Source organism: Sinohyriopsis cumingii, chromosome 3, assembly GCF_028554795.1.
Source record: "Sinohyriopsis cumingii isolate HCF-2022 chromosome 3, ASM2855479v2, whole genome shotgun sequence".
In the NCBI taxonomy this organism is placed as follows: domain Eukaryota; kingdom Metazoa; phylum Mollusca; class Bivalvia; order Unionida; family Unionidae; genus Sinohyriopsis; species Sinohyriopsis cumingii.
Window position 1 is genome coordinate 81079004 of NC_142963.1, and position 27321 is coordinate 81106324.

General features: G+C 38.0%; 2 protein-coding genes and 1 long non-coding RNA gene across 4 annotated transcripts in view; 2 read left to right on the forward strand and 1 right to left on the reverse strand.

The window, feature by feature from the left end:
* The window catches only part of LOC149803191 (mitochondrial coenzyme A transporter SLC25A16-like), a 59210-nt gene extending 50027 nt beyond the window's left edge, over positions 1 to 9183 (reverse strand). For both annotated transcript variants that reach the window (XR_016420151.1, XM_089952811.1), the window contains exon 1: positions 8846 to 9183. Coding sequence is in view for 1 of the 2 variants with exons in the window: in XM_089952811.1 (XP_089808937.1) it covers positions 8846 to 8906 (61 nt within the window). In the remaining variant the exon portion in view is untranslated. The remainder of the gene's footprint in view (positions 1 to 8845) is intronic.
* LOC149803185 (uncharacterized) overlaps positions 1 to 27321 on the forward strand; it is a 495629-nt gene that overhangs the window by 309869 nt on the left and 158439 nt on the right. The gene's annotated exons all lie outside the window — the stretch shown is intronic.
* Positions 9370 to 27321, forward strand: part of LOC149803192 (uncharacterized) — a 33267-nt gene continuing 15315 nt past the window's right edge. Inside the window, exons 1-3 of the mRNA XM_089952812.1 lie at positions 9370 to 9474; positions 12638 to 13029; positions 13833 to 13898. Of these exons, the coding sequence (XP_089808938.1) occupies positions 9375 to 9474; positions 12638 to 13029; positions 13833 to 13898 (558 nt within the window). The 5' untranslated portion in view covers positions 9370 to 9374. The remainder of the gene's footprint in view (positions 9475 to 12637; positions 13030 to 13832; positions 13899 to 27321) is intronic.

Consider the following 27321-nt stretch of genomic DNA (forward strand, 5'->3'; position numbering starts at 1 on the left):
ACATATGGTACATTTCTCACGTATTACTATATATAATGTATAAGGTCAGAAAATAGGTTAGAGAGACATACTGTCACTTGCAACATGTATGACCCTTGTGACTGACAGTCACTGGTTTCTAACCCAAGCTACTCACATGCTGTGTTGGCTTGACTTCGCTTGCGAAAATTTAGGATGGTGGATGTCCACATCTATTGCACACATGCTGGTGGCTGATGAGCCCAATACGCGACAGGCACGTCCACCCACAGAGGCTGCAGGGGAATGTTTGGGTTGTGGTGGGTGCTGCCGATGGTTCCAGGTTTTTTCTTCACTATAGTTTTTCCTCCAAGCTGGACTGTCTGTTTTGTTCAAAAGTGGCAGTAGCCCAGTGAACTGTATGTCACCAGCTTTCACGGTAAGCAGCTTGTAATGCAAAGGGGCCGTGATCAATGGCCACAGGTGGTGAGGGTCTTTCTCAAGGAGTCTTTAAATCTCTTTTGAGGTGCCCCTCTATCATGGTGGCTAGTGGACAGCTCACCATACTGTGCGATGATCCTCCATCCTGGACACCTGCCCTGCCCAGTGTAGCTTCATGAACGTGGCCTCAATGCTGTTGATCCCTGCTTGCTTGATTACTTCAGTATTGGTGACTAAGTCACTCCAGTGGATGTTGAGGATGGTGCAGAGGCAGCGCTGATGGAACCATTTAAGGATAGGTGGTGGCTGTAGGTGACCCAGGATTCAGCACCATATATGAAGGTGGTCAGTACGATAGCTCTGTAGATGCTGATCTTTGTATCTCTCTTGAGACTGGTGGTGTATCACACTTGTTTATACAGTGTATCCCCTAGGGGTGCAAGATTGAGAGTCAAAAATAACCTTGGTGTCAAAACTGGGGGTCAGACGGAGTTAAAAACAAACTTTGGTATCAAAACTGGGTGTCAAATTAAAAATTTGGGGGTCTCTGAAGTGCAAATGAGGGTAAATGGAAACACTGTTATAAAGTATGCTGAAGGTGCCGTTTGCCTTGGCCAGTCTATTGTCTATTTCTTTGTCATCTTGGCATCAGAGAATATCACACAGCTCAGGCAGGTGAGCTGGTGGACTACATTCAACTCTGTCTGGTCAATGAAGATGCTTGGTAGCCAGTACTCTTCCTTGGCAACAGGGCGGTGAAGTACCTCAGTTTTCAATAGGCAGACCTCAAGACCAAAGAGCTGGCAAGCTACTGCAAAGCAGGATGTTATGAACTATAAGGCGTCTTCCGTGTTGGCAAATGGGCATCATCGTCTGCAAAGAGAAGTTCTCTAATCAGTTCTTCTTGGTGTGGGCCTGAAGTCACCTTAAGTTGAAGAGGTTGCCATCAGTACGGAATCAGATATAGATGTTTCCAACACAAGCTACTCATGTAATGTTCATGTAAATGACGTTTTTTTGTGATGCTTCTCTCTGTTTGAGATGCAAAAACACAATGGAATGGTTGCTTTATCAAGTTATTACAAACTATATCATATTTAATTATTGCAATAATTCATTGGCTGGAGATTATGATTCGCGCATGAGCAGAAGGGTAAAAGTTGAAGTTCTTTTTTTTCTTCTTTTTTTTGGTGCTAAACAGACCCATTATTTTTGTATCGAGACCACTCTTTTTTCCAAATGCCCATCTTAACCTATTTTTTTTGCAAAAATTTCATCAGTCTGTTTGCAGTTCATACTGGTTTGCCTTAGATCTCAGACCAAAAAGTCTCAAATCTGGACACAAAATCAGATCCCGACCACGGGCCAATTTTGGATAGAAAAATATCAATTCCAAAAATTGAGGTTTTTCCCTCTGTATTTTGTGATAAAATTTTGTGATAAAAAACAACACAAACGCCGAAAATTCTGTGCAACTAGTTTCGCATTTAATGTATGCTTCTTCAGGCATTAAATGTTTTGAAAGTAACGGATGACGTCTTTTATTTTAAAACAACAATTACGTCATTACGTAACGTCATAAATGATATGCATAATCATAACAATTATATATGACAGGATCTAAAAGATACACGAGTCTCTAATGAAACTTGAATTAGTAAAATATTAAAATAAACTAGAGACAAACAGTCATACATATAATTATATTGTTATAAAGGATATACAATATATCAATTTAAATTATACAATTTTATTTGGATTTTAATGTAGCTTTAAAATAAAATCAGCCATATCGCTATGTTACGAATTATGAAGAAATGATTCTTTATATGAAATTAATTGTATAATTTAAATTGATATATTGTATATCCTTTATAACAATATAATTATATGTATGACTGTTTGTCTCTAGTTTATTTTAATATCCTCTGTATTTTGTAGTACAACTAGAAATTCCAGATTATTTGGCATCATTGTTGAGCTACATCTGTCTACCTTTCTATAATACCACCCATTTAGTGTATCATGCATAACCATGACGCTACAGAGCTCTGCAGTAGGCTACTACCTCCTGCTATGTTAACTCGTCGCTAGGGGTTAATGTGTTAACTACAGTCAGCCATGAAGGTGCAGAGCTTCGATGATATTTTTAGCACAGATTGTTTTTTTCTCTCAAAAGAAGCATCACCTTCTGAATTAAAATGTCACCAGTAAAACTAATCGGATATTTATTCACGATAAACAAATTCTGGACATGCTAATCTGAGGAACATGATGAGGTTAAGTTGTGAGATTTTTGCATAAAATTAGTTTCCAGTGGTATATAAAGCAAAACATACAACATTTTTATCATCCTCATTAATCATTTGATGCGGCACATTGAATATAAGTCTATCACAGCAGCACACAGCTACAATATGTTTAACAAAAGTTCAACTACAATACAGGCTTTCTTTTTTTCTTTACATATGCAATTTTTAAAAAAATTAGTCTATCATTTTTCAAACACTGAGAAAGAAAGAAAGGTTATATCCACTGTAACTTTTATTGCTAACTCAGAAACAGAAACTGATGATGAGAGAGTTAGCATTTGCGAAATGTGCTGCAAAAATCTTCACTGCAGAATTAGTCTGCTGATAAAATTCTGTCACAAAATATTGATACTGCTCCTCATTCTGAATAAGTACATAAAGTAAGTAAACTGTTGCAATTCATTTAAATAGAATTTACATAATTAATTGTGTCTGTCTGTGTGTGTTTTGCATTTGGATTTTAATGTAGCTTTAAAATAAAATCAGTCATATTGCTATGTTATGAATATGAAGAAATGATTCTTTATACGAAACTAAAACAAAACTGACATAAAATACAATCATATCTAACATTGATACTCACTTCACAAATAAGTTTGCATAACAGTAGGCATTTCTGTGGAATTGGTAAAGAAACATTTAAATGCACAGAAACATCAGAACACAATGGAAACACTGAAAGAAACTTTATTTCAGAATGAACACTGTCAGCTGCTACAGAAATCTGCAGCCAATGAATCTAAGAACAAATACCTTTCTGCAGCTGCTGAACCATGATTCCGGATTGGAACTTCCAAAAAAAAAACAACTGAAGGCTCTTCACAAAAAAAGTGCTAAAAATCTGTGTTCAGTCGGCTAACTTCTTTATTTAATCAGTCAAGATGGCTGAACTTCCATGTGGTAGCTGTAAATCTGAATGTCAAAATAAGATCATTCACTTCTCTTAATGCTGTAAATGGTACCATAGAAAGTGTATTGATGTCTTGATACACAATTCTAGCATGTGGTAGCTGTAAATCTGAATGTCAAAATAAGATCATTCACTTCTCTTAATGCTGTAAATGGTACCATAGAAAGTGTATTGATATGTCTTGATACACAATTCTACCAAATGAAACAGAACAGGAAAAGAAAATATATAATTGTTATAAATGCAATAAAACAATATACCGGGTCATATAAATATAAATTTGGATTTTCCATTTTTCATGTAATTTCTCCTTTTGTCTCAGTAATTACCATTGTTTTCTTTCAGTAAATACACTCTCACAATCATGTATCAAAAATTTAAAATGTAGGTAAATTTAAAATGTATTAAAAATTTAAACAATTTAAACAATTCTTAACACTAAACCAGGGCTCTCAACAGAGATTCTGGCTAAGGAGTTCTGGACTCTTCACTCATGGAACTCAGACATGTCTAGCCTATTTGTAAGAATCCCTAGCATGAACTTGAGAGTCCCTGACTTTCAAAAGGATAGAAATGAAAAACCACCCTATTTAATACAGGTCAGGATTGAAATCTTACATATTTATAATATGAAACTAAAAAGAAAATATTTTTTTAGTAAAAAGAATGTTAAATTTAAATGTTATAAATATAAATTTATTAATTTTTTTTAACCCTATAACAATACTAAAAACAAAATCTTATGAACAAGAATAAAATCATCAACAGTAAATTTGAAACCAAAGAATGATCATCTTTTTTCTGCAAATAAATCTAAATCTCCAGTCCCACAAAAGAAATTTACATAAATAAACACCTGGTATTACATTGTACCATATACATAAACATACCTTACTATCATTAAGTGGAACAAAGAAAGAATGAAACAATAAACAAATGTGCAAAACAACTAAATAAAGAATGTGGGCTCAATAGAAAAAATGAACTCAACTTAGTACATTTACAGTACTGTACCTAAATAAATGCGGCTGGGGACTGCATATTTAAATTTCTGTCAAGATTTGAACTTTTGTAACACAACTTAGGTAATTATGGAATATCACCAAAATAGAATTTTCACCTATTTTTTATCTTTTTGTTGGCAATGGTGTCCATTTCATCACAAGTCCATTTCCCCAAAAATAAAACAGATTTTGATGATTCATTATAGGAGTCAACACATTTTTCTGCACCCATTTAAGAAGTCCCTGCTGATAATAGAGTGCCATTTAGAAATCACATGTACAGTACTTAAATAAGCTATTATTATTATTATTATTATTGCATACTGATGATTTAACAATATTATCCAAATCAAATTTTGGGAAATTTTTAATTACTTTCATTATTTGTCTTCATATCATCAAGAATTTAATTTAAGCAACGCTACTACAAAATAGGGCATCATTTATTTGCCAACCAATAGCAGGTGCTTATAAACATGGCTTTGACCGCTCCAGTGGCCTAGTGGTTAGAGTGTCCACCTCAGATGCGGGAGGTTGTGGGTTCAAACCCTGACCCAAGTCATACCAAAGACTTTAAAAAATGCTACTAACAGCTGCCTCATTAGGCACTCAGCATTAAGAGGTTAGTGTTAGGGCTGGTTGGCCTGGATGTCAGAATAATGTGACTGGGTGGAACATCATACTACATGTCTGCAGGATGATGCCCCAGTGCTAGACATCACTATAAACTGCCACACCGCAGACATCATAGCAATATGACTGGAAAATTGTTAAAGCTACGCTAAAATTCCAAAACACACACGCACACACACACAAACAAGGCTTCTCTATGCATATTAACTCATTAACCCCTGGAGGTGTTTGTCACTTTCACCTGAAATGCGAGTAGGAAACACAGGTTTTGGGCTATTTCTGAATGCATCCTAATATATCAACTTCCAGGAGATTTTCCAATAACCTAATGTCTAGTTGTGTTAGAAACATCGTTTTTCATTTGGCTGTTTCACTTGCGCATGAGCAGATGGGTAAAAGTTGGAGTTCTATTTTTTTTTTGTTGCTTAACCCTTTACCTCATGCAAGCATCTTTGGACACCTCTACTCCATTCGTATGGAAGCACCTTTTGACGCCTCTACTCCATTCGCATGGAAGCGCCTTTTGATGCCTGCTGGAAACATCAGCCATTTTAAGCCGGTTTTCATAGCGCCACCTTCTGGGAAAACCCCCTATTAGATACTACATTCATTTCTGCGAATGACAATTACATCAGATCACATAGTCACTGTTTATGCAATTGGTCGATATCTGCTATTTAAAGTAACTGGGTCATAATCTCCACTCTCCAAAATGGCAGTCGCGGATTTTATTCAGCACTTATGAAGTTTTCACAATTAGAATCACAACTATGAAAGATTCAATAACTTAGGTAAAGGCTCTGATATTCATGTAGGCAGCAATTAGTTTTTATAAGTTATCAAATTCAGATGACTCAGTGATGTAGACGCAGACAAAAAACTTGTAAATTTCGTGTATGAGAAATGGCAGATACGGTTGGTCATGCGGCCTCACTGACATGACGGTGAACGAGTTCTCTCTAGATTTTAAAGCACATAAATTATTCTTCTGTGAAAAATAATTACAATCGGCCTTTACTCTTAAATTGTTCCACACATAATAGATGTGTATCGAAAATGTAAAATGGTTAAAGTTGCTGTTAAACGTAACATACACTACATTGCTTAACAGTTCACAGGCAGGCCTATACATATGGCGTATAACAGGTAACATGTGTTCTATTTATAGCGCGCTGCACTTTGTAACTATGTTCTATGAGGTAAATGGTTAACGGACCCATCATTTTTGTATCAAGACCAATCTTTATTCCAAATGACCATCCTATCATACTTTCTGCAAAGGTTCATCTGTCTGTTTGCAGTTTATACTGGTCTGCCTTAGATCCGAGACCAAAAAGTCTAAAATCTGGACACAAAATCAGATTCCAAACATGGGCAAATTTTTGGGTAGAAAAAAAAATTAAGGTTTTTCCCTCTGTATTTCGTAGTGCAACTAGAACTTCCAGATTTTTTGGTATCACTGTTGAGCTACATCTGTCTACCTTTCTATAATACCACCCACTTTAAAGTATCATACATGACCTTGATGCTACAGAGCTTGGCAGTAAGCTACTAACTCCTGCCACGTAAACTTGGCACCAGGGGTTAATGAGTTAAGGTAGCCTTTGGAGGAGCAGTCCTTTTCGCAATGACAATGATTAACTGTTAATTAGTCACAATGGCTTCATGCCTGTTAACTTAACTTCTTAAGTATAGTCTTAAGCTATTCTTCAGATCGGCAACAGATGACCAAAATATGAAAAGGGGCAGTGTCCCTGAGAAAATGAGGTGCATCACGGAACAGGTTACAGGGAGAAATGATGAGCTCTTTGAGAATTTCATCCATATCTGACCCAGAAATTCAGGTCCCTAAGAGCCCTGATTAGATTATTATTTATCTAAAACTCACACTATTATTGTTTCATAATTCTGGAGATTCCTTTCTGTTTTGAAGAATTTCTTATTAATTTGTTTTCCAATCTTGTCTCATTTGTTATTGCATCACTTTTTTTGTCAGAAAATAAAGTACACATTATTCTATTATATAATTAATATGAAATTATAAAAGATACAAATTAGACAACTAATGATACTGTGATATATGCAACATAATTAAGTGTTTATGTGTTTCCACTGTGCTCTGATGTTTTGACATTTTTAAAAACCTACTGTTCAAATAATGCTTGGCTTATTTAGCCAGAAACATAATTTTTGTGTCATGTATATAAGGGTAAAATGATTTATTGATAAACTGATACTTTTTGCCATACCGATGCAAGAGGTGGAAAATTAATACAAAATTATACTTATTCTATACAAGTAACTCTAATATTCAGTAACCATTTACCTTTTATTTTTAAAATTAAAAATTCATCTGAGACAGATGTCACTGGCACATGTACTCATTTTTGACATTACGAATGAAAAACCTTTTGACAACATAAGTTCGCCTTCACAAATTAACAGTAGGTGCCCCCCTCAACCTAGAAGCTTCCATGCTAACTATCTTATCCCTACTGCACAATCAGCATAAAGGAGACATTTCAAATGTATTCTCCATGTGTAATGAAGAACTTTATGCATCAATTAATAACCACTTTAATGCAAAGTTACTTTGCTGATTTGTATCTTGTCTACTTGTGTCATGCAGTGAAATGTTACACTGAATTTGGATTGGTGGTTATTGTTTATTACAGTCCAGGGCAAACAAAAACCATAAATCTGAATTTAATGAAGCTTATTCCTACATAAAACAAAGGAAGTATTGGTAAAGCATATGAGAAACCTTGTGCAAAGGTTGTTATTATGATCTGTAAAGTATTTAAATCGTACATCTTTTATTTGAGATATTTAATCAGTGACTGAATGTGCTGATGGAATAAACAAAAATGAGCAGAATTGGTTTGGGAGCAGATTTCAGACCACCCAAGTTTGTCAACTTGTGCAATTTTTTTTTAAAATAAGGGGATGGGAGTTGTTTACTTCTTCACTAACTAAAGGAAGTACACTGTGATAAATGCTGTTGTAATTCATCCCCACTCCCACACCCGGACTTATTGTAGATCAGATTTTACTTGCACAAAGAAATTGCAGTATTTCTTCTGTTCTGAAGTTACTACCATAATATCTTCAAAGTTTAAGTGAAGACATGAAGCTGGTAATAATATTTTTCTAATGCATGCATGCAGTACAACACAAGGGTGTGGTGGCCATGATGAGTCATGCATCTGATTATATGGGGTAGAATGAAATGACCACAAATGTTGAATTAAAATCACTACCAACTAACAGGTAGTCTGTCTGAACGTATTTTATCTATCTAGTCATGGATGAGAAGTATATGTCTGTATCTGTATATTGGGAATACAACCAATGTCAACACACATAAATGGTCACCACCTACTACTTACATTCCTTCTAAAGATGGAAAGATCATAACATCGATATGTTCATAGCTAATGTATCACATCGTAGGCCGTGTATCGTTAATCGTATCGATAAACGAATGGTACATGCTACCGCTTCACCCCTACCTGCATATAAACTCTATCCAAGAATGTTTCTTATGCTATTGCTTTTAACTATGAAAGAAGAAAAAATAGTTTTACCTCCGGCGCACAATGTTTTCAACACTGTTTCCAACTGCTTCTGGTGGGTAGTAGAACTCATTTTTAACCTTGGGTCTCGAATCGATGTAGTTTTATATATATGCTGAGCACCACCTGTTTTGTTGATGTTTTCATGACATCAGCTGACAAGGCGAAAGAAAATGTTAACTTTGGAAACTAAAAGTAAAAATATATGGATTTAAAGATAATTAAAACTATAATCCTTTCTCTTTGAAACACAATCTTCTTCCAGGTTATTAATCTCGCTGGAAATAATCATATCGTGTCAAAAAACTACGATCTCAAATTCTCAAGTCATATTCTATGCGAAAAAAATGCATGCTTAAAAGTTGGCCATAAATACGTAAATTATACGTTCGTTAAAATGAAAAAAAAAATGAGATTAAAAATGTTAATATATAAATTTCGTGAAGGATTTATCAATTGGAACACCAAGACGACAAAGTTAAAAGGTTTCAAATTCGAAAGTGTTCGAAAATACGGCTATAAATATATTTATATATTAAAAATGGCTGACTTAGCTGCAAGACGTGAGGCGCGTAGAAGAAAAATACTTGAAAATTCCGGAGAACGTATCAGTCGATTAATGGGAAGAGGCTTCTTACGTGGTGAATCCATATTTAATATTTTATTTCTTATAAACATTGTATAAAGTTACAGATCTCTTCCAGACCCCTCCCCCACAAGCATATGCTATAACGTTACTTGTACACTAATGCTATGATAGGTTCTACGAAACTCTGTGTTCTCTGGTATCGTGGTATTCGCATTTGTGGGCTTTTTTTTCCTTGCATATCTGTATCTATAAATACGTTGACGCAGTCACACTTAACTATTAAGCAACGGGTGGTGCGTGGTCAAATATAAAGTAAAGATGGAAGTGATAGGACAGTCACAGAGTCAGAAGAGTAATGATAGGAAAAGCAGAAATAAGTAAAGGAGTGTCAGTGTACGTTTTCGTCCCTTCATACCCAGACCAATCCGGCTAGCGTAGCGGCAGTGAGCTATGGAATCTAAACCGGCATAGCCCTGAGAATCACTAGGTCTTACAAGTAGCGGACTAGTTCATTAGAATGTGATTTTGGAAAGCTCCTGCTTGTGAGATACCGAGTCAGGAGCTTCTGCAATTGTTGATGGTAATTTGTTCCAAGTCCCAGTTGTACGTGGGAAGAAGCTGAACTTGAAACAATTTGTTGATGCTGACTTTAATTGGAACTTTTTCCTGTGGTTTGCACTAGTTTGGCCATTGTCAGGTATTTATCCGCTGGTATTTCTATTAGGTTGTTCACAGTCTTGTACATCATGGTCAGCTGGGCCTTGGTTTGCCTGGATTCAAGTGATTCCCACTGGAGATGGTTCAACATTGTACTGACACTACTAGTGTTAACGATATTTATTTGTGGCAAATCTAGCAGCTCTCCTCTGAACCATCTCTGTTTTATTTATTAGATCTTTATTATGTGGGTTCCACTTAGTCAAGCAATACTCAAGACATGGTCGAACCAGAGTGAAATATGCCACACTTTTTACTTCATTGTTGATTTGGAGGTTCCGGCGCAGGAAACCAAGGTTTCACATCTTTATTCTGTTAGTTGCTTGTAATCATCAAAGGTCAAGAACAGATCAGTTTGGCCTAGTACAACTGCATGTGATGACTGTCTCATTGAGTTAGATTAATTTTTATAGGATTTTCATCAGCTGGCACTGTCAACTGGGGTAGAAGCTCATTTGTCTTGAATCACTTGGAAATTAGTTGTGCAGTTAGACCATTAGGACAATATCTCATACTTATTTTAAAAAATATAAATGCTAATTATAGGTTACTGCATTTGTATGGGAAAATATGAATGAGTTTTGGGATGGAATACTGCACAAACTTGTGAGTGCAGTATATCCTTCCTACAAAACGAGTTCATATTTTCCCATACAAATGCAGTAACCTTTTTATTCTATGCTCATTTTTTTATTATACCTAAGGTTTAATTATATAAACAAAATACACTACAAGAAACAACGTACATGAATGAATGCCATATTCCAAACTAAATACACAAGCGAGATTTGTCATTACACAAAAACAAGATTATTACTGCGCACATAACTCTGCCCAGATAAATTTGAACTTAGTCGTGCACTCGACATAACTTTCGAAAGAAAATGGCGTGTCTAGTTAAAATTAAAATTTGCAGTCATATTGTGAATAAATGCGCATTTCAACAACTGTGCCATTTGATCTGGAATGAATATATTTTGGTATTTTGTTTCGACGAAAGTTTGTGATTTTGGACTGGATTCGTCTGTGCAAATTATATATGAAATGCATCGGCTTGAAGTGGCGCGGGAGAAGTGTGTTTACGTTTGCAAATGTGTTTCTGTTTCTGTCATTGAATGTTTGAAAACATAATGTGGGGAAAATATGAAATCTTTCAATTGCAATTATCAAAAAGACGCTATGGAATATAATGCTTATTTCATTTTGAGTGCAGTAAGCAGGATGCAATTGCACTTATCATTGAAATTACAGCACAGTTTCGAAATGTGTAATCCAGATTGAAAACCGATGACATGGCTCATGTAATTCGGATTTGCAAAATAAAGAAAATACATTTTGAGGAAATTCAGGATGTAAAACTGTAAGTATATTTTATTTTGCCATTCTTGTCACCAGCTAAAGAAGACAGTATATGCCTTGTCACTTGTATCTTATTTGTAAGGACCTTATCTTCCGTCTTTTATATAATGTAGCTAGCCTAAATACGTAACATTGTATCAACGCTGAATGTGCCAAAACAGTTTTTTTGCAGTCCACGAAACATGTTTTAGTTCATTCAGAAACAAATTTAAACAACCACAACGTAAAGAGCCTCTTACGCGAGTGTACATGATTTGTGTACAAATCAAAAGTGCTGGCATCTGCCTCATTGTTTGTTTACAATAGAAAGTAGTTCCTTTATGTACGTGAATGCTATATGTGTATTGTCAAGCGCATTCATTATCGGGGAATACTGAATGATTCTGACAATGTAAAGTTAACGGGGGAAAAAATGAGCATATAATAAACATTGTTTATGTCAGGTATGCTCAGTCAGTCCCGATGATTCAAAATTCATTATTAACTGTCACCTGGATAATGAATGTTTTAATTTTCAAACAATGCATTCTTGTCATTTAGTGTTTTCTTGCATATCTGGATGTGTATTAATTCCACACAGGTAAGATTCTTAGATTATGGAAACATTTTCATGCTCAGAAACAAGTTTATATGTTCTGGTATCAGACTGTTTATGTCACATGACTTGCCAGAACATATAATTACCATTTATACTAATAAACAAGTCAGATCCAACTGCTAGACCCAGATCTTCTTTTGCATAATGTGCTAGCAGATGTGTCTCCACAGATTATCTGGAGTGATCATTAGAACAAAGAACATAGACCCAGATTTGCAAATGCATGATGTAATGGCAGATCAAGGTATTTGTTGGTTCCAGTTGCACCCTATGGGTAAATGAGTTTGTATGGTAGGTATAAGTTAATAACATAAGGATTGTTTTCTTTTCATAGAGATCGTGCTTATTTATCTGAAGCATTGAAACTCCCCCCCTCAAGACCATAATCATTTAAACACAACTCTGGACAGAAAAGCATCCTTTTCTATTGAGGCTTTAGTCATAAATTGCTTAAGCTGTGTAAAATCTTAAACTGTTTTACATGATTTTTACTTAATGTTCGAAAGTGTTGATTTTCTCATTTTTTTAAATTATTATTCAGATGAAGCCAATCGTTCAGTAGATGAAGCCTTGCAGAACGTGAGCAATGAATTACTGGAGGAAGATGTCACATTATTGAACAAAGATATACCATCAAGAGCACATGATACAGTTTCAACAGAGGTCCACATACGTAGGGACCATAAAAATGAACAGAAGACTGCAGTAAAAAATACTGTTAAAATAGCTCCTTTGCAAAAGTCAGAAATGGAAAATGATGCCAACACTACAAATATTGATGAATCTGATACATCCTTGAATAAGAGTATGAAGAACTCTGATGTGAAAATGTTGCTGAAGCAGTTTGATTTTTTAAGAATCTGCATTTGTTTCCTGATAGCATTTTTGTGCAGAAAAGTGTTAGCTCTTGGATATGGAATGTTCTATGTTCAGGTAAATTTTAAGATTTTTCTACTTATGCCCCACTACAACAGAATATTTTGTTATTCTTGTCTTGTCTTTATCTATCACACCTTGGATAAGGTTTGGATTTAGTTCCGTTTTCAGGCATTGGGGTGGGCCATCAGTATTCAGTGAAATAGTTTATTGTCTCTACAGGTTTTTTTTAGACATCTGAATGGTGTGCTTGAGTTTTATGATGTCTTGATGGTCCTGAAGAAAAATTATGCAGATCTTGTTATTGCTATTCCACCTGAATGAAAGGTCATATTGGCATGAAAGGTCATATTAGCATGGAAGGTCATATTGACATGGGGTCTTCTTCAAAACTCTCTTAAGATCATGTCTCATTTGTCCTAAATTAATATCTTTCAAGTTTCTATCAGTGTTTTATGGATTATAGCCCCATTTGTGACCTTAAAATTGTTTATTTTACTACTAGTGATTTAACTTAATTTCTCCAACTTTGCTCTAAGTGGTGCAAGTAAGCCAGTACAGTCGGGTGTTCCATGACATTAAGACATTTATTGCTGGTATGGCTGTACCAGAAAGATGGGGTTGAGGGGATTCTATTAATTGTCAAAGTTAAAATCAGCTTGCACCAATATGTAATATTAATCTATCTTTTTTGCCATCAGTTTTTGACAGCCATCCCATGATTTGGGCTTTGTTTCTTTCATTCTTTTGGTAGATATAATAATACATTATTATCCTATTTGTTAAAAAGAACAGTATTAATTTGTGGACTGAAATTTTACTACTTACTTACAACTATATGAATAAACTATTTATTTCAGACGATTGTGCTTCCTTTTATGTGCTTGGAAACAGCTCTCTACCTGTTCAAACAACATATGCTTGCAGTAAGTATGTTATAGCTCAATACAATATTTATTGTTTCAAAATTAGTAATACAGTGGTCCCCTACTTGAATGGCCCTCTGACTAGCATCCACCCATTTTTACATCCAGAATCCCCTGGCACTGACAAGTTTGTGTTTAAAAGTACCCTTCAGGAATGGCCACTCCTCTAACTTGAGCATTGGCCAGCATGTTTACCCCTCACAAGTAGCCACATTTTATTTTAATGTGTCCAGAACTAGCATTTCATTCATATGGTAAGGTAAGTAATTTGATTTTCTCTACCAATGTCTGTTTCATGATATCAGGTTTTCACTACTGAAAGAAGTGTTCACTAAAGAACATGTACCACTAATGTTAATGTTATATCATTTTCTATAAATGCTAACATTTGCAGGAATTGGGGTTAACTATGTTGTGATAGAGTTTTGGGCTTACACAGCAGTTGAGTTCTTCTCTGGAAAGTTTACTCATCTTATACAGCCACTTTCTGGTGCAAAAGGTGTGACCATATAAGAGTAGGACCTCTGTAACAAAATCTCTTTTATGAGGCTTGTGGCTTTACTGTTATGAATTGAGAATAAATCAGGGATCGTCCTGGGCTTCACCAATGTCGCAAATTGCGATTTTTTTTCGTTATTGGCCACAAAAATATCCCATCTGGCGATTTTTTGGCGACAGACTTTTTGGTTATTTAATTTGTACAAACAATCATGGATTTTGACTGGATAAATTAAAAGGGAGAATGAAAGGAAGCCACAAACTTGACTAAGCAATGCATTGGAATCAATCTGTTACACAAACGATCCTTTGTTCGTATTGACAACCCCATCTTTAGAGTGCATTGTTACATCATAATCTGCTTATGCTGACATCTGGGCTGAGTACTGTATGCTGTAATACAGTCAATCATGCTACCGAACTATACCTACAACTGACCGACTTCTGAAGACGCACATAGAACAGATACAATTAATTGAATGGCTAATCCTTCTGTTGTTGTTGTTTTGTTTGTTTTTTTGTACATATACCAATACAATAGTTTTGCTGAACCTTCATAGAAAACTGATAACCTTTGAAGTACTGACTATTGCGTATAAATACAAAGCAAATGGAAAAAATCTCAATCACAATTATATCTGTCGCCAGTGCAGCATTTTACTCATTGATCTTTTCCTTTTGCCATCAATCCGTGTTATGGCTGCAGAGACTTAAACTCTGCAACAAGAAATAGCAAAAAAAAAAAAAACAACAGTTTTGCATAATTAATAATAATTATTTATTTCTCAAAATACAGGAGTGAAATAATCCCTAAATTGGGTGTGAATTTATGCTTATATATACGGTCCAATATTGCCAGATGTTGACTCATGTAAGTTTCATTCATGGGAATGGAGATCCTAGTTTGCTTGTCGAGAAAATTTATACAGCATTCAGTGATCATTCTTGGGATTTAGGAAGCAATTCACTTCAAGCTTTGTGAAGCTAGCCATAAGGGGGAGGGGGGGGGGGCTGCCGAGAGACTACTGGTGTCACCTGTCAGCACTGTAGACTGTGAACGTGGATTCAGTAAGATGAACCTCATAAAAACTGACATCAGAAATAAACTCTGCATCTCATCTCTCGAGAATTTAATGAGAATCAGCATGTACAGATGTGAAAAATTAGACTTTGAAACTGCATTCAACAAGTTGGCAGCCCTAAAATCGCGACGGATGTTCATATAACACTTTGTAACATTTTGTTAATGCTTATTGTAATTAGAGTATTAACTAACCCATCTTTTGTAATTTTCATTGCCTGTTACATTAATAGACTAAATTAACACTTCAAAAAATGTACTTTACTTGTTCTGGCGACACATTTTGAAAATTGGCGACAAAATATTGAGGTTGGCGATTTTTTTGGCGACAGCTTTTTAAAAGCCAGGACCATCCCGATAAATAGTAGTATGGCACAGTCTTTGGAGCTGTTAAAACATTTGCAACGGAAAAACTGTATTCTTTTCCTAAAGTCTTCACATTGGAGGCTGTGCTCCCATTCTGACAAGTTTTTAGAACTGTTATACATAAATTGTCTTAAATATTATGTTGTGTGTACCATGAATAGGTTATGTTACAGACACTGCTCCAGTGGCCTAGTGGTTAGAGCATCCACCTCGGATGTGGAAGGTCATGGGTTAGATCCCCGGCCGAGTCATACCAAAGACTTACAAAAATGGTACTAACAGCTGACTCACTTGGCGCTCAGTATTAAGAGGTTACTGTTAGGACTGGTTGGCCTGGTGTCAGGATAATGTGACTGGGTGGGAGATCATGCTACATGTCTGCGGCATGATACCCCAGTGCTAGACATCACTATAAACTGCCACATTGCAGACATCGTAGCGATATGACTGAAAAATTGTTAAAGCTACGTTAAAAATCCAAATCTCACACACACACAAACGTTATGTCACAGTGTAATGACATTGTAGACTGTTTTGTGTGGCTTTGCAACCCAGTGTTACAATGTAATAAAATTTCAGGTAATTGATTATGAATGTTTGTAAAACTTTTAATCATTTGTATACTCCTTTACTGTGTACTTATTTATAGGTAATTTGATCAAAATTTATGGACTCCTTAAATAACTATGTTCCAGTCGACCGATCCGGTGGTCTAGTGGTTAGAGCATCCACCTCAGATGTGGGAGGTTGTGGGTTCAATCCCAGTCAAGTCATACCTAAGACTTATAAAAATGGTACTATGGACCCTAATTAATTGCTTTAAATTATCACTCCTTGGCTCTCCACACTACATTGTGCTAGACTAAACAAACTGGGACTACATTCATCATTACCTAAATGTTAACAGAAGCGGAAACGTTGTTTCAAAGCTGGCCGGCGTAGAACAAGAAGAAAAATTCCAGTTATCTCCCTTGTTTCTGCTAACAATTTAGAAAAAGTTTGACCCTTAATTTAGATAACCTAATTCAAATCCCAATTAATTCGTCAACCTTTGTATCAACTATCCAAGAGATACCTCTGCATATTGCATTATTCAATGCCCATTCAGTAGGACCACCGGAAAAGCACACAGAAATAGTTCATTTTATCACCGATCGGAATATTGACATCTTTTTCCTGACAGAAACATGGCTAAAAACATCAGGCGATGAGCCCAAGTGTGTGGATCTAACACCCAATGGTTACTCCATCAAGTCGTTCCCCTGTAATTCTCACGTAGGTGGAATTGCTGTCATCACAAATAATTCCATAATAAAATGTCTTAACTACACCACAACATTCAATTTCGACCACAAATCATTTGAACTAGTCCAAACCACACTCACACTGGAGCAATGGTCAGTCCATTTTTTCTGCCTACACCACCCTCCTCGTCGTAGAAAAAACATGCTGACTGACTCTTTCTTTTTGTAGCAGTTTCCGAATCTCCTGGAAAATTTCAACTTTTACTTTGACTGTCCCAGAAACCCAAATACATCAAAACTCATAGATTCCATAAATGTTTTCAACCTCAAACAGTCAGTTAACCAACCCACCCATAAACATGGTCACATTTTAGACTGGATTTTTCATAGACCTGATAATAACATTCTACGATCCTCCCTGGTATCCCATGACGTTGCATCAGATCACCTTTGCATTATATGCCATCTTGATGTATCAGTCCCTAACCCTCCACCTTTATCTGCTACTAAGAGAAATCTCCGTATGATAAATAGAACCAAACTAATGCACAACATCCAAGCTAACCTAACAACTTGCTTACCTCCTGCCGCAGAACAACTTGATAACTGCCTGCGTTCATTGCTTGACAAACATGCCCCAGCTACCAAGTGCAGAGTATCAATTAAAAAGTGTTCTTCATGGTATAGCAGTGTTAGGGACCAGCTTCGCACTACTAAAAGAGACCGCCATAAAGCTGAGAGGCTTTGGCTTTCCACCAGACTCACTATTCATAAGCATATCTATGAAGCCACTAAGAAGAATGTCACAAATATAGTCCATGCAGCAAAATCAGCCCACTACACTACTAAGATCATGGAAAGTTCCAGCTGCAAGGAGCTCTTCGAGATTACTAACAAGCTAATGTCAAGGAACAAATCTACACCACTTCCAACTACCTTCTCTCCAGTCAACCTTCCAAACATGTTTGCAAATTTCTTTCTTGACAAAGTACAAACCATTAGAGATAAGCTTGACACCACAATTTCAGTTGACTCATCGTCACCATACAGTTGGGATACATAATTTGAGCAGCAACCATTAGCAGCATTTGAACCTGTCTCTATGGATTTTGTTCATACAATCCTGATGAAGAGTGTGCCAAAGTCATGTGAACTTGATCCAATTCCAACATCACTGCTGCTTGAGTGCTTAGATCCAGTATTGCCTTCACTGACTGATGTTATTAATACCTCTCTCTCGTCTGGGGAATTCCCATCATTTTTCAAAACTGCTATTGTAAAGCCTTTGCTGAAGAAACCAACACTAGACCATAACGATTTAAAGAACTACCGTCAAGTTTCTAATCTCCCATTCATATCAAAAATCTTAGAAAAGGTTGTTCTATCCCAGCTTGTATCTCATCTAAATTCAAACAGTCTTTTTAGCAATGTACAATCTGCATATTGCCCTTGCCACAGTACTAAAACTACTCTTCTAAAAGTAGTTAATGACATTCTCTCTGCATTGGATAGCGGAAAGAATACAGTCCTCACCCTCCTTGATTTGTTTGCAGCATTTGACACAATAGACCATGATATATTACTTCACTGTCTCCAGCATGTATTTGGCATTCATGATACAGCCTTACTGTGGTTCAAGTCCTACTTGATCAACAGGACACGAATTGTATCTGCAAATGAAATACACTCCAGCCCAGTTGATCTATGTTGTGGTGTTCCACAGGGGTCTGGCAAAAGAAAATACACTCCAGCCCAGTTGATCTATGTTGTGGTGTTTCACAGGGGTCTGTTCTTGGACCTGTTCTCTTCATTCTGTATACTCAGTCGCTCTCAAGTGTCATAGATCATCATCCAGTGTCTCACCAATTGTACGCTGATGACACCCAAATATACAAATCTAGCCATCCAACTGAAGTTGATGCTACCATCCAAGATGTTGAGATGTGTATTTCTGATGTGAAATCATGGATGACATATAACAAGCTGCAGATGAATGATGATAAAACTGAGGCCATTCTGATCACAACACAGAGACTTTCTCATTCACATCCTTTACCTCAAACAATAAATATCAGCAACGCCAACATTAAATTCACACAATCAGTACGAAACCTAGGTGTTACTCTGGACAATACTCTCACATTGCACCAACATGTTGTGAACATATGCAAGGCTGCATATCTTGAGCTGAGACGCATCAGCTCAATTCACAAATATCTTTCAGTTGATGCCACTAAAATACTTGAGCAGCAGAGGGGGCGAATCGGACATTTTGTCCAATCGTTATTTTGCTTAATTATTACCTTCTGCACTCAGCGGATCCGGTGTCGTCGGCGCCTGGTAAAAAAAAAACGACGACGTCGTTGGGGATCGTCCAATCGTCATTTAGTTTAATTAACACCTTCTGCGCGCCGATCCCCAGCGTCGTCAGCGTCCGGTAAGCACATCGACGACCGCGTCGATGTCATCGCCCCCTCTGCTGCTATGATCTTACAAACAGAGTGATCACTAACTCCTCCTCTTGTAAATCAATTAGGTTATTTGACTGATCGGTAATTCTAAAATTAATTCTCGTTAAAAACCGATTATGGCATCGCATATAGACCGGATTAATCGGACTCTCAATGATCAAAAATCCCGGAGGGGCTGTTGGTGAAAACGAATAAAGGATATACCCCTGTTGAGCTTGATTTGATTGCTTGGTATCCACCTGGTAACTCCCTTCGATAACATCACACACTAGATTAATCGCTATCACCGATGCAATATTTACGTTGTACGGGGCAATATGCCTACCACCATCTCCGTTATCGTGTTTGAGGATATAAGTTGATGGACCGAGAAAATCATTAAGAGACTTTCTTAGTTCTGGCGCGTTGTATCCTGGAAACTTGAAATCGGGTAAATCGGCTTCTGTGATATTATACTCGGTTAGGAATTTTTGTTTATCATTATCGCTTCTATCGGATATCATTTTAACTAATCGTTCATTGATATATTCCATGTCTGATATAAGTTGATTTAACACCTCAACGTGTTTTCGTGCTTTTGTCTCCCGTAGCTGTTCTAGTTGTGATTGGTAAATACGATTAATCTCGCTAAAAATATCAGTGATATCATTTAAATTAACTGTTAATATGACGACCGATTCAGGGGTTTTGTCATGATGAAACTCCCACTTCATGGCATTTCCGTCTTGAAATATAAACCAACTGGGTAATAACGTGTTTTTTATAATAAATAATTTATCTCGATAACTGGTAATAATTTTATGATACGATTTCTCATTCGTGTGCAAGTCCGCGGGGTTTTCCTTGGGCCATCCTAGTATGGTTCTTATTGAACTGTTATAAATATCAACCATATACCCCGGTGTGCTTATTTCAATCGTCGACGATAACGTCGGTTCATGAACTGTAATAGCGATTTTTGATTCCTTTCCTGTGATCGATTTTATCCTGCGTTGAAATTCTTTATTGATTTGTTCTATTTGGTATGACCCAGTTGGTATTGTAACCTCATTCCAGTCTGGGGTCCCATCGGGCTTATTTGTCCATGCAAAAACCAGCGAGTTATTAGGTTGTTGTCCGTTAAATGCGTCCGCTCGGATATTAGGCCAACTGTGATATACTCGCAATTTTGCCAGCGCTATTTCCTTCACTGGAACCGGCGACGGGAAGTTCACACTGAATTCTGGCTTCGTTGACGTTATCGATATCATATTTGTTTGTACCGGAGTGGTATTCTCCGCGATCCGCTGAAGTAATTGAGACCCTTCGGGGTTCAGCGACATTATTATTATTCGTTGTTTTTAGTGTCTAATTTCAACAACCAGGTGGTTCCGGCTTCCAGTTGAAAATCCTCGATTTTTGACATCGCGGAGCTATACAACTGGACCATCGTGGAGAATTCAACATCGGATACGAACAAATTATCAATCGATAACGAGATCAACCCTAATAATTTCGAGTATGCGTCGGATACTATTTGATGTTTTACTGTATACTCGTCGAGTTTTTTCTGAAAACACGATGATATCTTTTTAGTGATTGCGTTGGCGACTGCAGCAATTGTTGTCATCGCGGAGATAGCGATTGGAACAGCGATCGGGGCTATCGTGGTTACCGTGGATAAAATAACACCGGTACCGGCTACTATACCCGATACCGAGTACACGACCGCGTCGATGGTGGTTATTTTTCTGCGGTATTTTTTTATTTTTGCGCGGTATTGTTCGGAAAGCGTTTTCAAATTCGCGGAGAATTTTTTTGCGGTATCGAATCGATATTGATGTGACGTCGGTGATACCTCTGATTCAATTACCCTGGTGGTCATTTTTATTTTAAAAGAGCTAGTGTTTTTAATTACTTAGATCCGCTACAAATTCCACATACCATGTGATGTTTGTCCTAAATAGACTGCTATCAACGGCCTTAATCACAAACCGTTCAATTGTGTCCTTGTCAATGATTGTTGACACTGTATTGTTAAACCCGGATGAACTCGACGATGATATACTAAACTGCATCGCCGAAATCAATGTCAATCGATAAATGCCCTTAACAGTTGCGGTGATATCTACTGTATTCTGTGTAGGAGTCCAATCGAATGATCCATGCTGAATTGTGTATACTGTGTTGATGGTGTTCTTATGAGGGATTTTTATTTTTTTGAATTGCTCTTCTACTCTCGGTAGTCCGTCTTTAATCGCTTCAATAAAAATTTTGAGTATTTCTATTTTCCCTTCATGCACGTCTATACTTTTTTTGTTCGCTGTAACCTTAGTAATGAGTGTATTTATTTCCTGTGTGTGCCCGTCGATATTTTGTTTGCTCACTGCAGTACCAACAGCGAGTATTTCTATTTCCCGTCCATGCGAGTCTATACTTTTTTTGTTCGCTTCAACCTCGGTTTTGAGCGTTACTATTTCCTGTCCATACGCAGTGATATCATTTATAGTTGTTGTAATCTCATCCAGCTTGGTATTTTTTTTACCAAAGAATTTATCAAAGTTGTTATCGACCCTGTTAAAATTTTTTCGCAACGTGTAAAATTGACCCGACAGCGTTGTAAACTCCGAAATAGTAGTTTTTATCCCTGCAAGATTCGGTTCGGTTACCGTCGGGGTCCCGAAAAAACTAGCGGTAGTGAGCTGTATATCGGTGATAGATTTTTTCACCTGCGCGTCAAGTTCGGTCACCGATTTATCCAACCTTGTAAAACCGTCTCGGATTAATGTTATCGTCGATAGATGTTCACCCGGTTTGAGTCGTCCGTCGCCGGTATACAACGCGATAGCGTCCTCGGCGGCATCACGCTGTCGTATTAAAACGTCATCCAGCGACACATTACTGGATTTCAATTTACCCTGGCGGTCTTGAAATACAACTATTTCGCCTGGGTCAACACTTGTTAAATTCAACGTATCAGCGATTTCATCCTCGATTAGTTTTTTTATGTCATCGGTGGCGGGCGTTTCCGTGGATTTTTTCAGCGCCGAAACCGGTCGTCCCCAAATATCAATCATCGTTATTGTAAAAAAAACCAGCGTTTCTAATTAACCCGCCGGGCCTCTACGACCCCACTAGTGTATTCGTTTACAACCACATGAGGTGGTTTTCGCGATGATGAAATCGCCGCAAGTACGTTCAATACCTCACGGCCGCATATCGTTGGGTCACTTAACTGCTGCGTTGGCAGCGTGGAATAAAACGCCCGGGCTGAACACGCCCGGATATACCGCATAAACTCTTTCGGCGGGGCTAACCCGTATGAATCAAAATAGACGATCGCACGCGGATCAATCGCGTATGCAACCCAGTGAGTTCCCGCTCCGGAGGACCCATCGAGGTTAATTATACCGGTTTCAATATTCCTTGGTGCCGCCGGTAATTGATCCCTCATAAAAACACCCCTGAAGTTTTTTATCGCTAACGCGTCGGCGGCGTCTATTAAATCAAAATTAGACATAGGAGTCATTAAACGGTTCCCGGTAGTCTTAGACCCTTTCCCGAGTACCATGAATACGGGGTTCCCGGTAGTCTTAGACCCTTTCCGGCCAGGGATCGTTTTTTTTTATAGCCTTTCCCGGTTGCCTTCTTCAATGCCATCCCCGCCGCGGTACCAACGGCTCCTAACGCCGCCGCCTTAGCCACTGCTGGTGCGGCCGCGGCAATCAACGCCGGAATCGCAGCTAACAGCGGAAATATCCCACCGGTCTTTTCCATGTTTTTAATCGCTGCGGCCGAGAAATGTATTTGAATACCCTTTTTATTCTTCATCGCATCATTGAAATGTTTTATTTGACGCGCCGTCAACGATATTTTATGATTACCACCTGCCATCTGCGACGGCTTTAGCGTTATTGTGGTCCCGCATTGTTTAGCCGACTTTGATCGTAATTTCTTGACTTGACCATTAGTCAACTCTACACTGACAACACTATACGACATTTTATTGTAAACGTGTTTGTGCTTTCAATTACATGTTTTCCACTGGCGCATCAACGATTCTCATTCGTCCACCAACGCCTTCTAGCAGCATTGATTTATCGCTGAGAATGACAGCAACCGCTCTGTAATTAACACCACCCGGGGCTACACGAGCTCGGAAGTGTATATCAACGACGGATTGTCTCGTTAAATCAAGATGTTCCAACGAAAAGTAATAAATCGGATATAGGTTTTTAAAATCAAGTTGTGATATTTGCAAACCAGTGTCGACGTTTTGATCACGACCCATATATGACAGCAATCGATGATACACACGTGCGATATGGTTGTCGCCGTAATTAAGCTGTATATCCTCGGATGGTTCCTGTTGTCCGTTTATTCTCAGCGAAACATCCCTGACTCCTAATTGATCAAATATCATATGGCTGCGTTCTTGATTACCCAATCGTTCCCTATTCTGTAGCGCTATGAATATATGACGCGGGGCTGAAACACCCTGTTTTGACGCCAAGTGCCATGTAAACGTATCGGCGACGTTATCCTCTTTAGCATCAGTTGTTACCGCTAGCCAACTCAACAACGATTTCCCTCCCTGTTCCATAAATGCTAACAATCGTGCTTCCGTGGTAACTGATGGAGTCAGCACCGGCATCCACAATGCCATTTTAGTTAAAATGACTTTACCGGCAGCGACGCCAGCAGCACGCCATATTGCATTGTTATCATCGCCCCTTCGCGTCAGCGCGATTGTATGCTTAGCCCCATAGATAACTTTTCTGACATTTCTGCAGAATCCAAATATGTGATGGAGTGGAATCGCGCATGAAAACTGTCGGCGTGGTCTTTGCAACATCCCTACTCGTGTTGCGAATCCCATATTGTAATTATCGTTAAGACTTTTTATAATATTGAAATTAGCGCCTGGTCTTGCTCTGCGGTCTGGATTGGCTGCTTCAGCCTGTGGGTCAGTTGCGGTATCTCTTTCCACCAGCACGTTAACGTACTGAAGATGGTCAGCGTTATCGGTGGAGTCCTTCGCAAACATCATAGATGGGCCCGCCGATCTTGTATAATCATCCGAGTATCTCGCTAACCCAATTATCGTCGTTGCAACATCAACCTCGCGTTCTATTGATTCAATTTCTCGCCCGTCAATAAGATATCTGGCGCTCTCAAATAACGCCATGATACCGTTGTTGACGAAGCCAACTCGAACACGATGGTCATCTGCGTATGGTGCATTATCGGCGGCATTTGTCACGAGTTCTCCCTCAATTTCGATAAACGCTTCACACGGCAAAAAATATTTACTGGTATCTTGGACTTGAAGTTCAATTCGCGATCGTAGGTCGGGTTGCGCTGCATAATAAGAATAATATTGATAATCACGGACAGAATCATCCCTGTGCACTGGGGCGTCCATATCAAACGCGGGGTCAGCGGTTCGCGCAAACATTTTATTATTTATCATGTTGACGTTTTCAATTGAAATCCATTAACGTCGTTTTCGTCGTAGACCACTCCCCGCTATCGCGTTCATGAGCGCGTTGGTTGCCGCATCGGCTGATGGCGAAGTCGCCAACGACGGAGTCGTCGCCAACGACTGAGTCGCCGCCAACGACTCTAATTTTTCTTCCACGGCGTTATTTATTACTTTACTGACATTTGCAGGCATCACTGTCGTTGATGGCATCTGTTTTTTTCTCGAAAATCCCCTAGATTTCACCAACGACATTAGTTTGTCCCGCGCGGCTGAAAGCGCCTTTCCGGCAACATCTCCAATAGCACTAATACCCTTATCACGAATAACATCAATAGCCTTCATTCCTAATTGTTTGGCTAACGGCGCTACTTTTGGAGCCATTCTTGTAAATAACCCCGCAATGGTGCTACCGAGACCATCTCCATAGTACGCGCGGTAAACAGGCAATCGCGAGTTTACCACGTAGACGAGTACTGGTTTATCGTGGTTGTAGTGTATGATCATCCTTATTAAAAACACCAGTTTTCCAATTAATCATCCACGAGTTCGTCTATGAGCGTTCGATATGCATTAATGTCCATAATACCGCCTGCAAATAACCGCTTGCAAATATCAGCGGCCTCATTGATTATTTCCGGAGAGTTATTTCCGGCTTGTTTTCCTCCAATTAGTACCTCTAGCCGTGATATATCACTGAGAACACTACCAGGACAGGTAACGCCGTAGGATTCTTTACCAACAGGGTATCCTTTTCCTTTTTTTGGTGTTCTACTTTTTACTTTCTCGAGGAATTTATCGTAATCGGGATCACCACGATGTGGTAATGCATCTCTATGTTTACTCGCTAAATACACTATTCTTGCCCAGTTCTCCGTCGAGGTTATTTTTTTCTTGTAACCTTCATTGATATACTCATCTCGAATGCTCTTAGTTGATGTTGTAGCAACAAAATTAACTAATTCTTCATCGTCGTCGATGTCTCTAATTTGATCTATTGCGGACTTTTTAAGAACATTACGGGGTATATTCCCCTCTTTCTTTTTTTCTTCCGGTGTTTCTTTTTCTGGTGTTTCTTCCGGTATTTCTTCTTCTGGTTCTTTCGCAGTAGCACCTAGTTCTTCCTCGTCGGCCATTGTAACATAAGGTTCTTGTGGTTCGGTTATAGCGAGTGGTGGTGGCCTCCGTGTTGTAGCAGCCGCTAGTGTTTCTAAAGACTTTTTTGTTTGTTTTGTCTCTGCCGCTGTCTTTTCAAGCGCATCGAGGACGGGTACAGTTGCCGCCGTAACATCTTTGGTCGCTTTAGTTACCGGGGCAAAGAGTTGTTCGCTTCCAACAGCAAAATCAGTTTGTAGTTGTTGCCGCGTTTGAAGTTGTTCTCGGACCCTGTCTCGTAACGGTATGAACTTTTTAAGCGCCGCTAGCCGCTCTCTGGCTAGCCGAGTAGTAAGTGATTCGCCTACCATTATTGCAATTGCGAAGCAATTTCTAATTTCTCGCCGGAGTTTTCGTCTATAATCCTTCTAATGTTTTTGATCTTGCTAGAAATCTCCCGGCGTCGTTCATAAACACGTCCAAGTTTTTTTCGTATTATTTCAACGGCAGTGAATAGTCCAATGAATGCATTTGCGTCATTGTGGTACAAGTTTTCATTAATCGTATGTTGTAATCGTTTTATAAAAAAGTACTCGCGGGCCAGGGTAAAACGCCCCCGTTTCGATTGTTCGTTAATAATCTCATAATCGGATAATATTTTTTCGCTGTCGAGACCATCAGATAATTCAATTCCTTGATTTTTTAATTTTGAAATCTCGGCTAATATATTATTGATGTCTTCGATATTCATTATTCTTATAAAACATCTTGTTTTTAAATAAAAAAAAAATGAAACCCCCGTGTATCAATCCCGAGGTGTTCATACTTTGTTTTCTTCCGGAACAGACAATAACGTTTCACACTGTCATGGCGACTTCGTCAGCGCCATAGGCGCCGGTGACTTCGTCACTCGCTAATTTCTGTTATATATGAAAATCGAATTCTATGCCCGGTCTTTTTTGAGATTGCTGAATTCTGTATTCCTTCTGCAACAAATCGTATCGAGGCTCTACAAATGTCAAAATATCTACTGGCTTCATTCATCGACTGAAATATTTTTTCCTCGTGAGTTGTTGTATCAAATGACTTTACGGGTTTTGCTTTCTTTGGGTATTTACCGGTTTGGCCTTTTTTGGTATTTTGACTCTGCGAGACAGCTTGCAAGTTTATAAGAGAATTATCAGTCTTATTATTATTAATATGATCA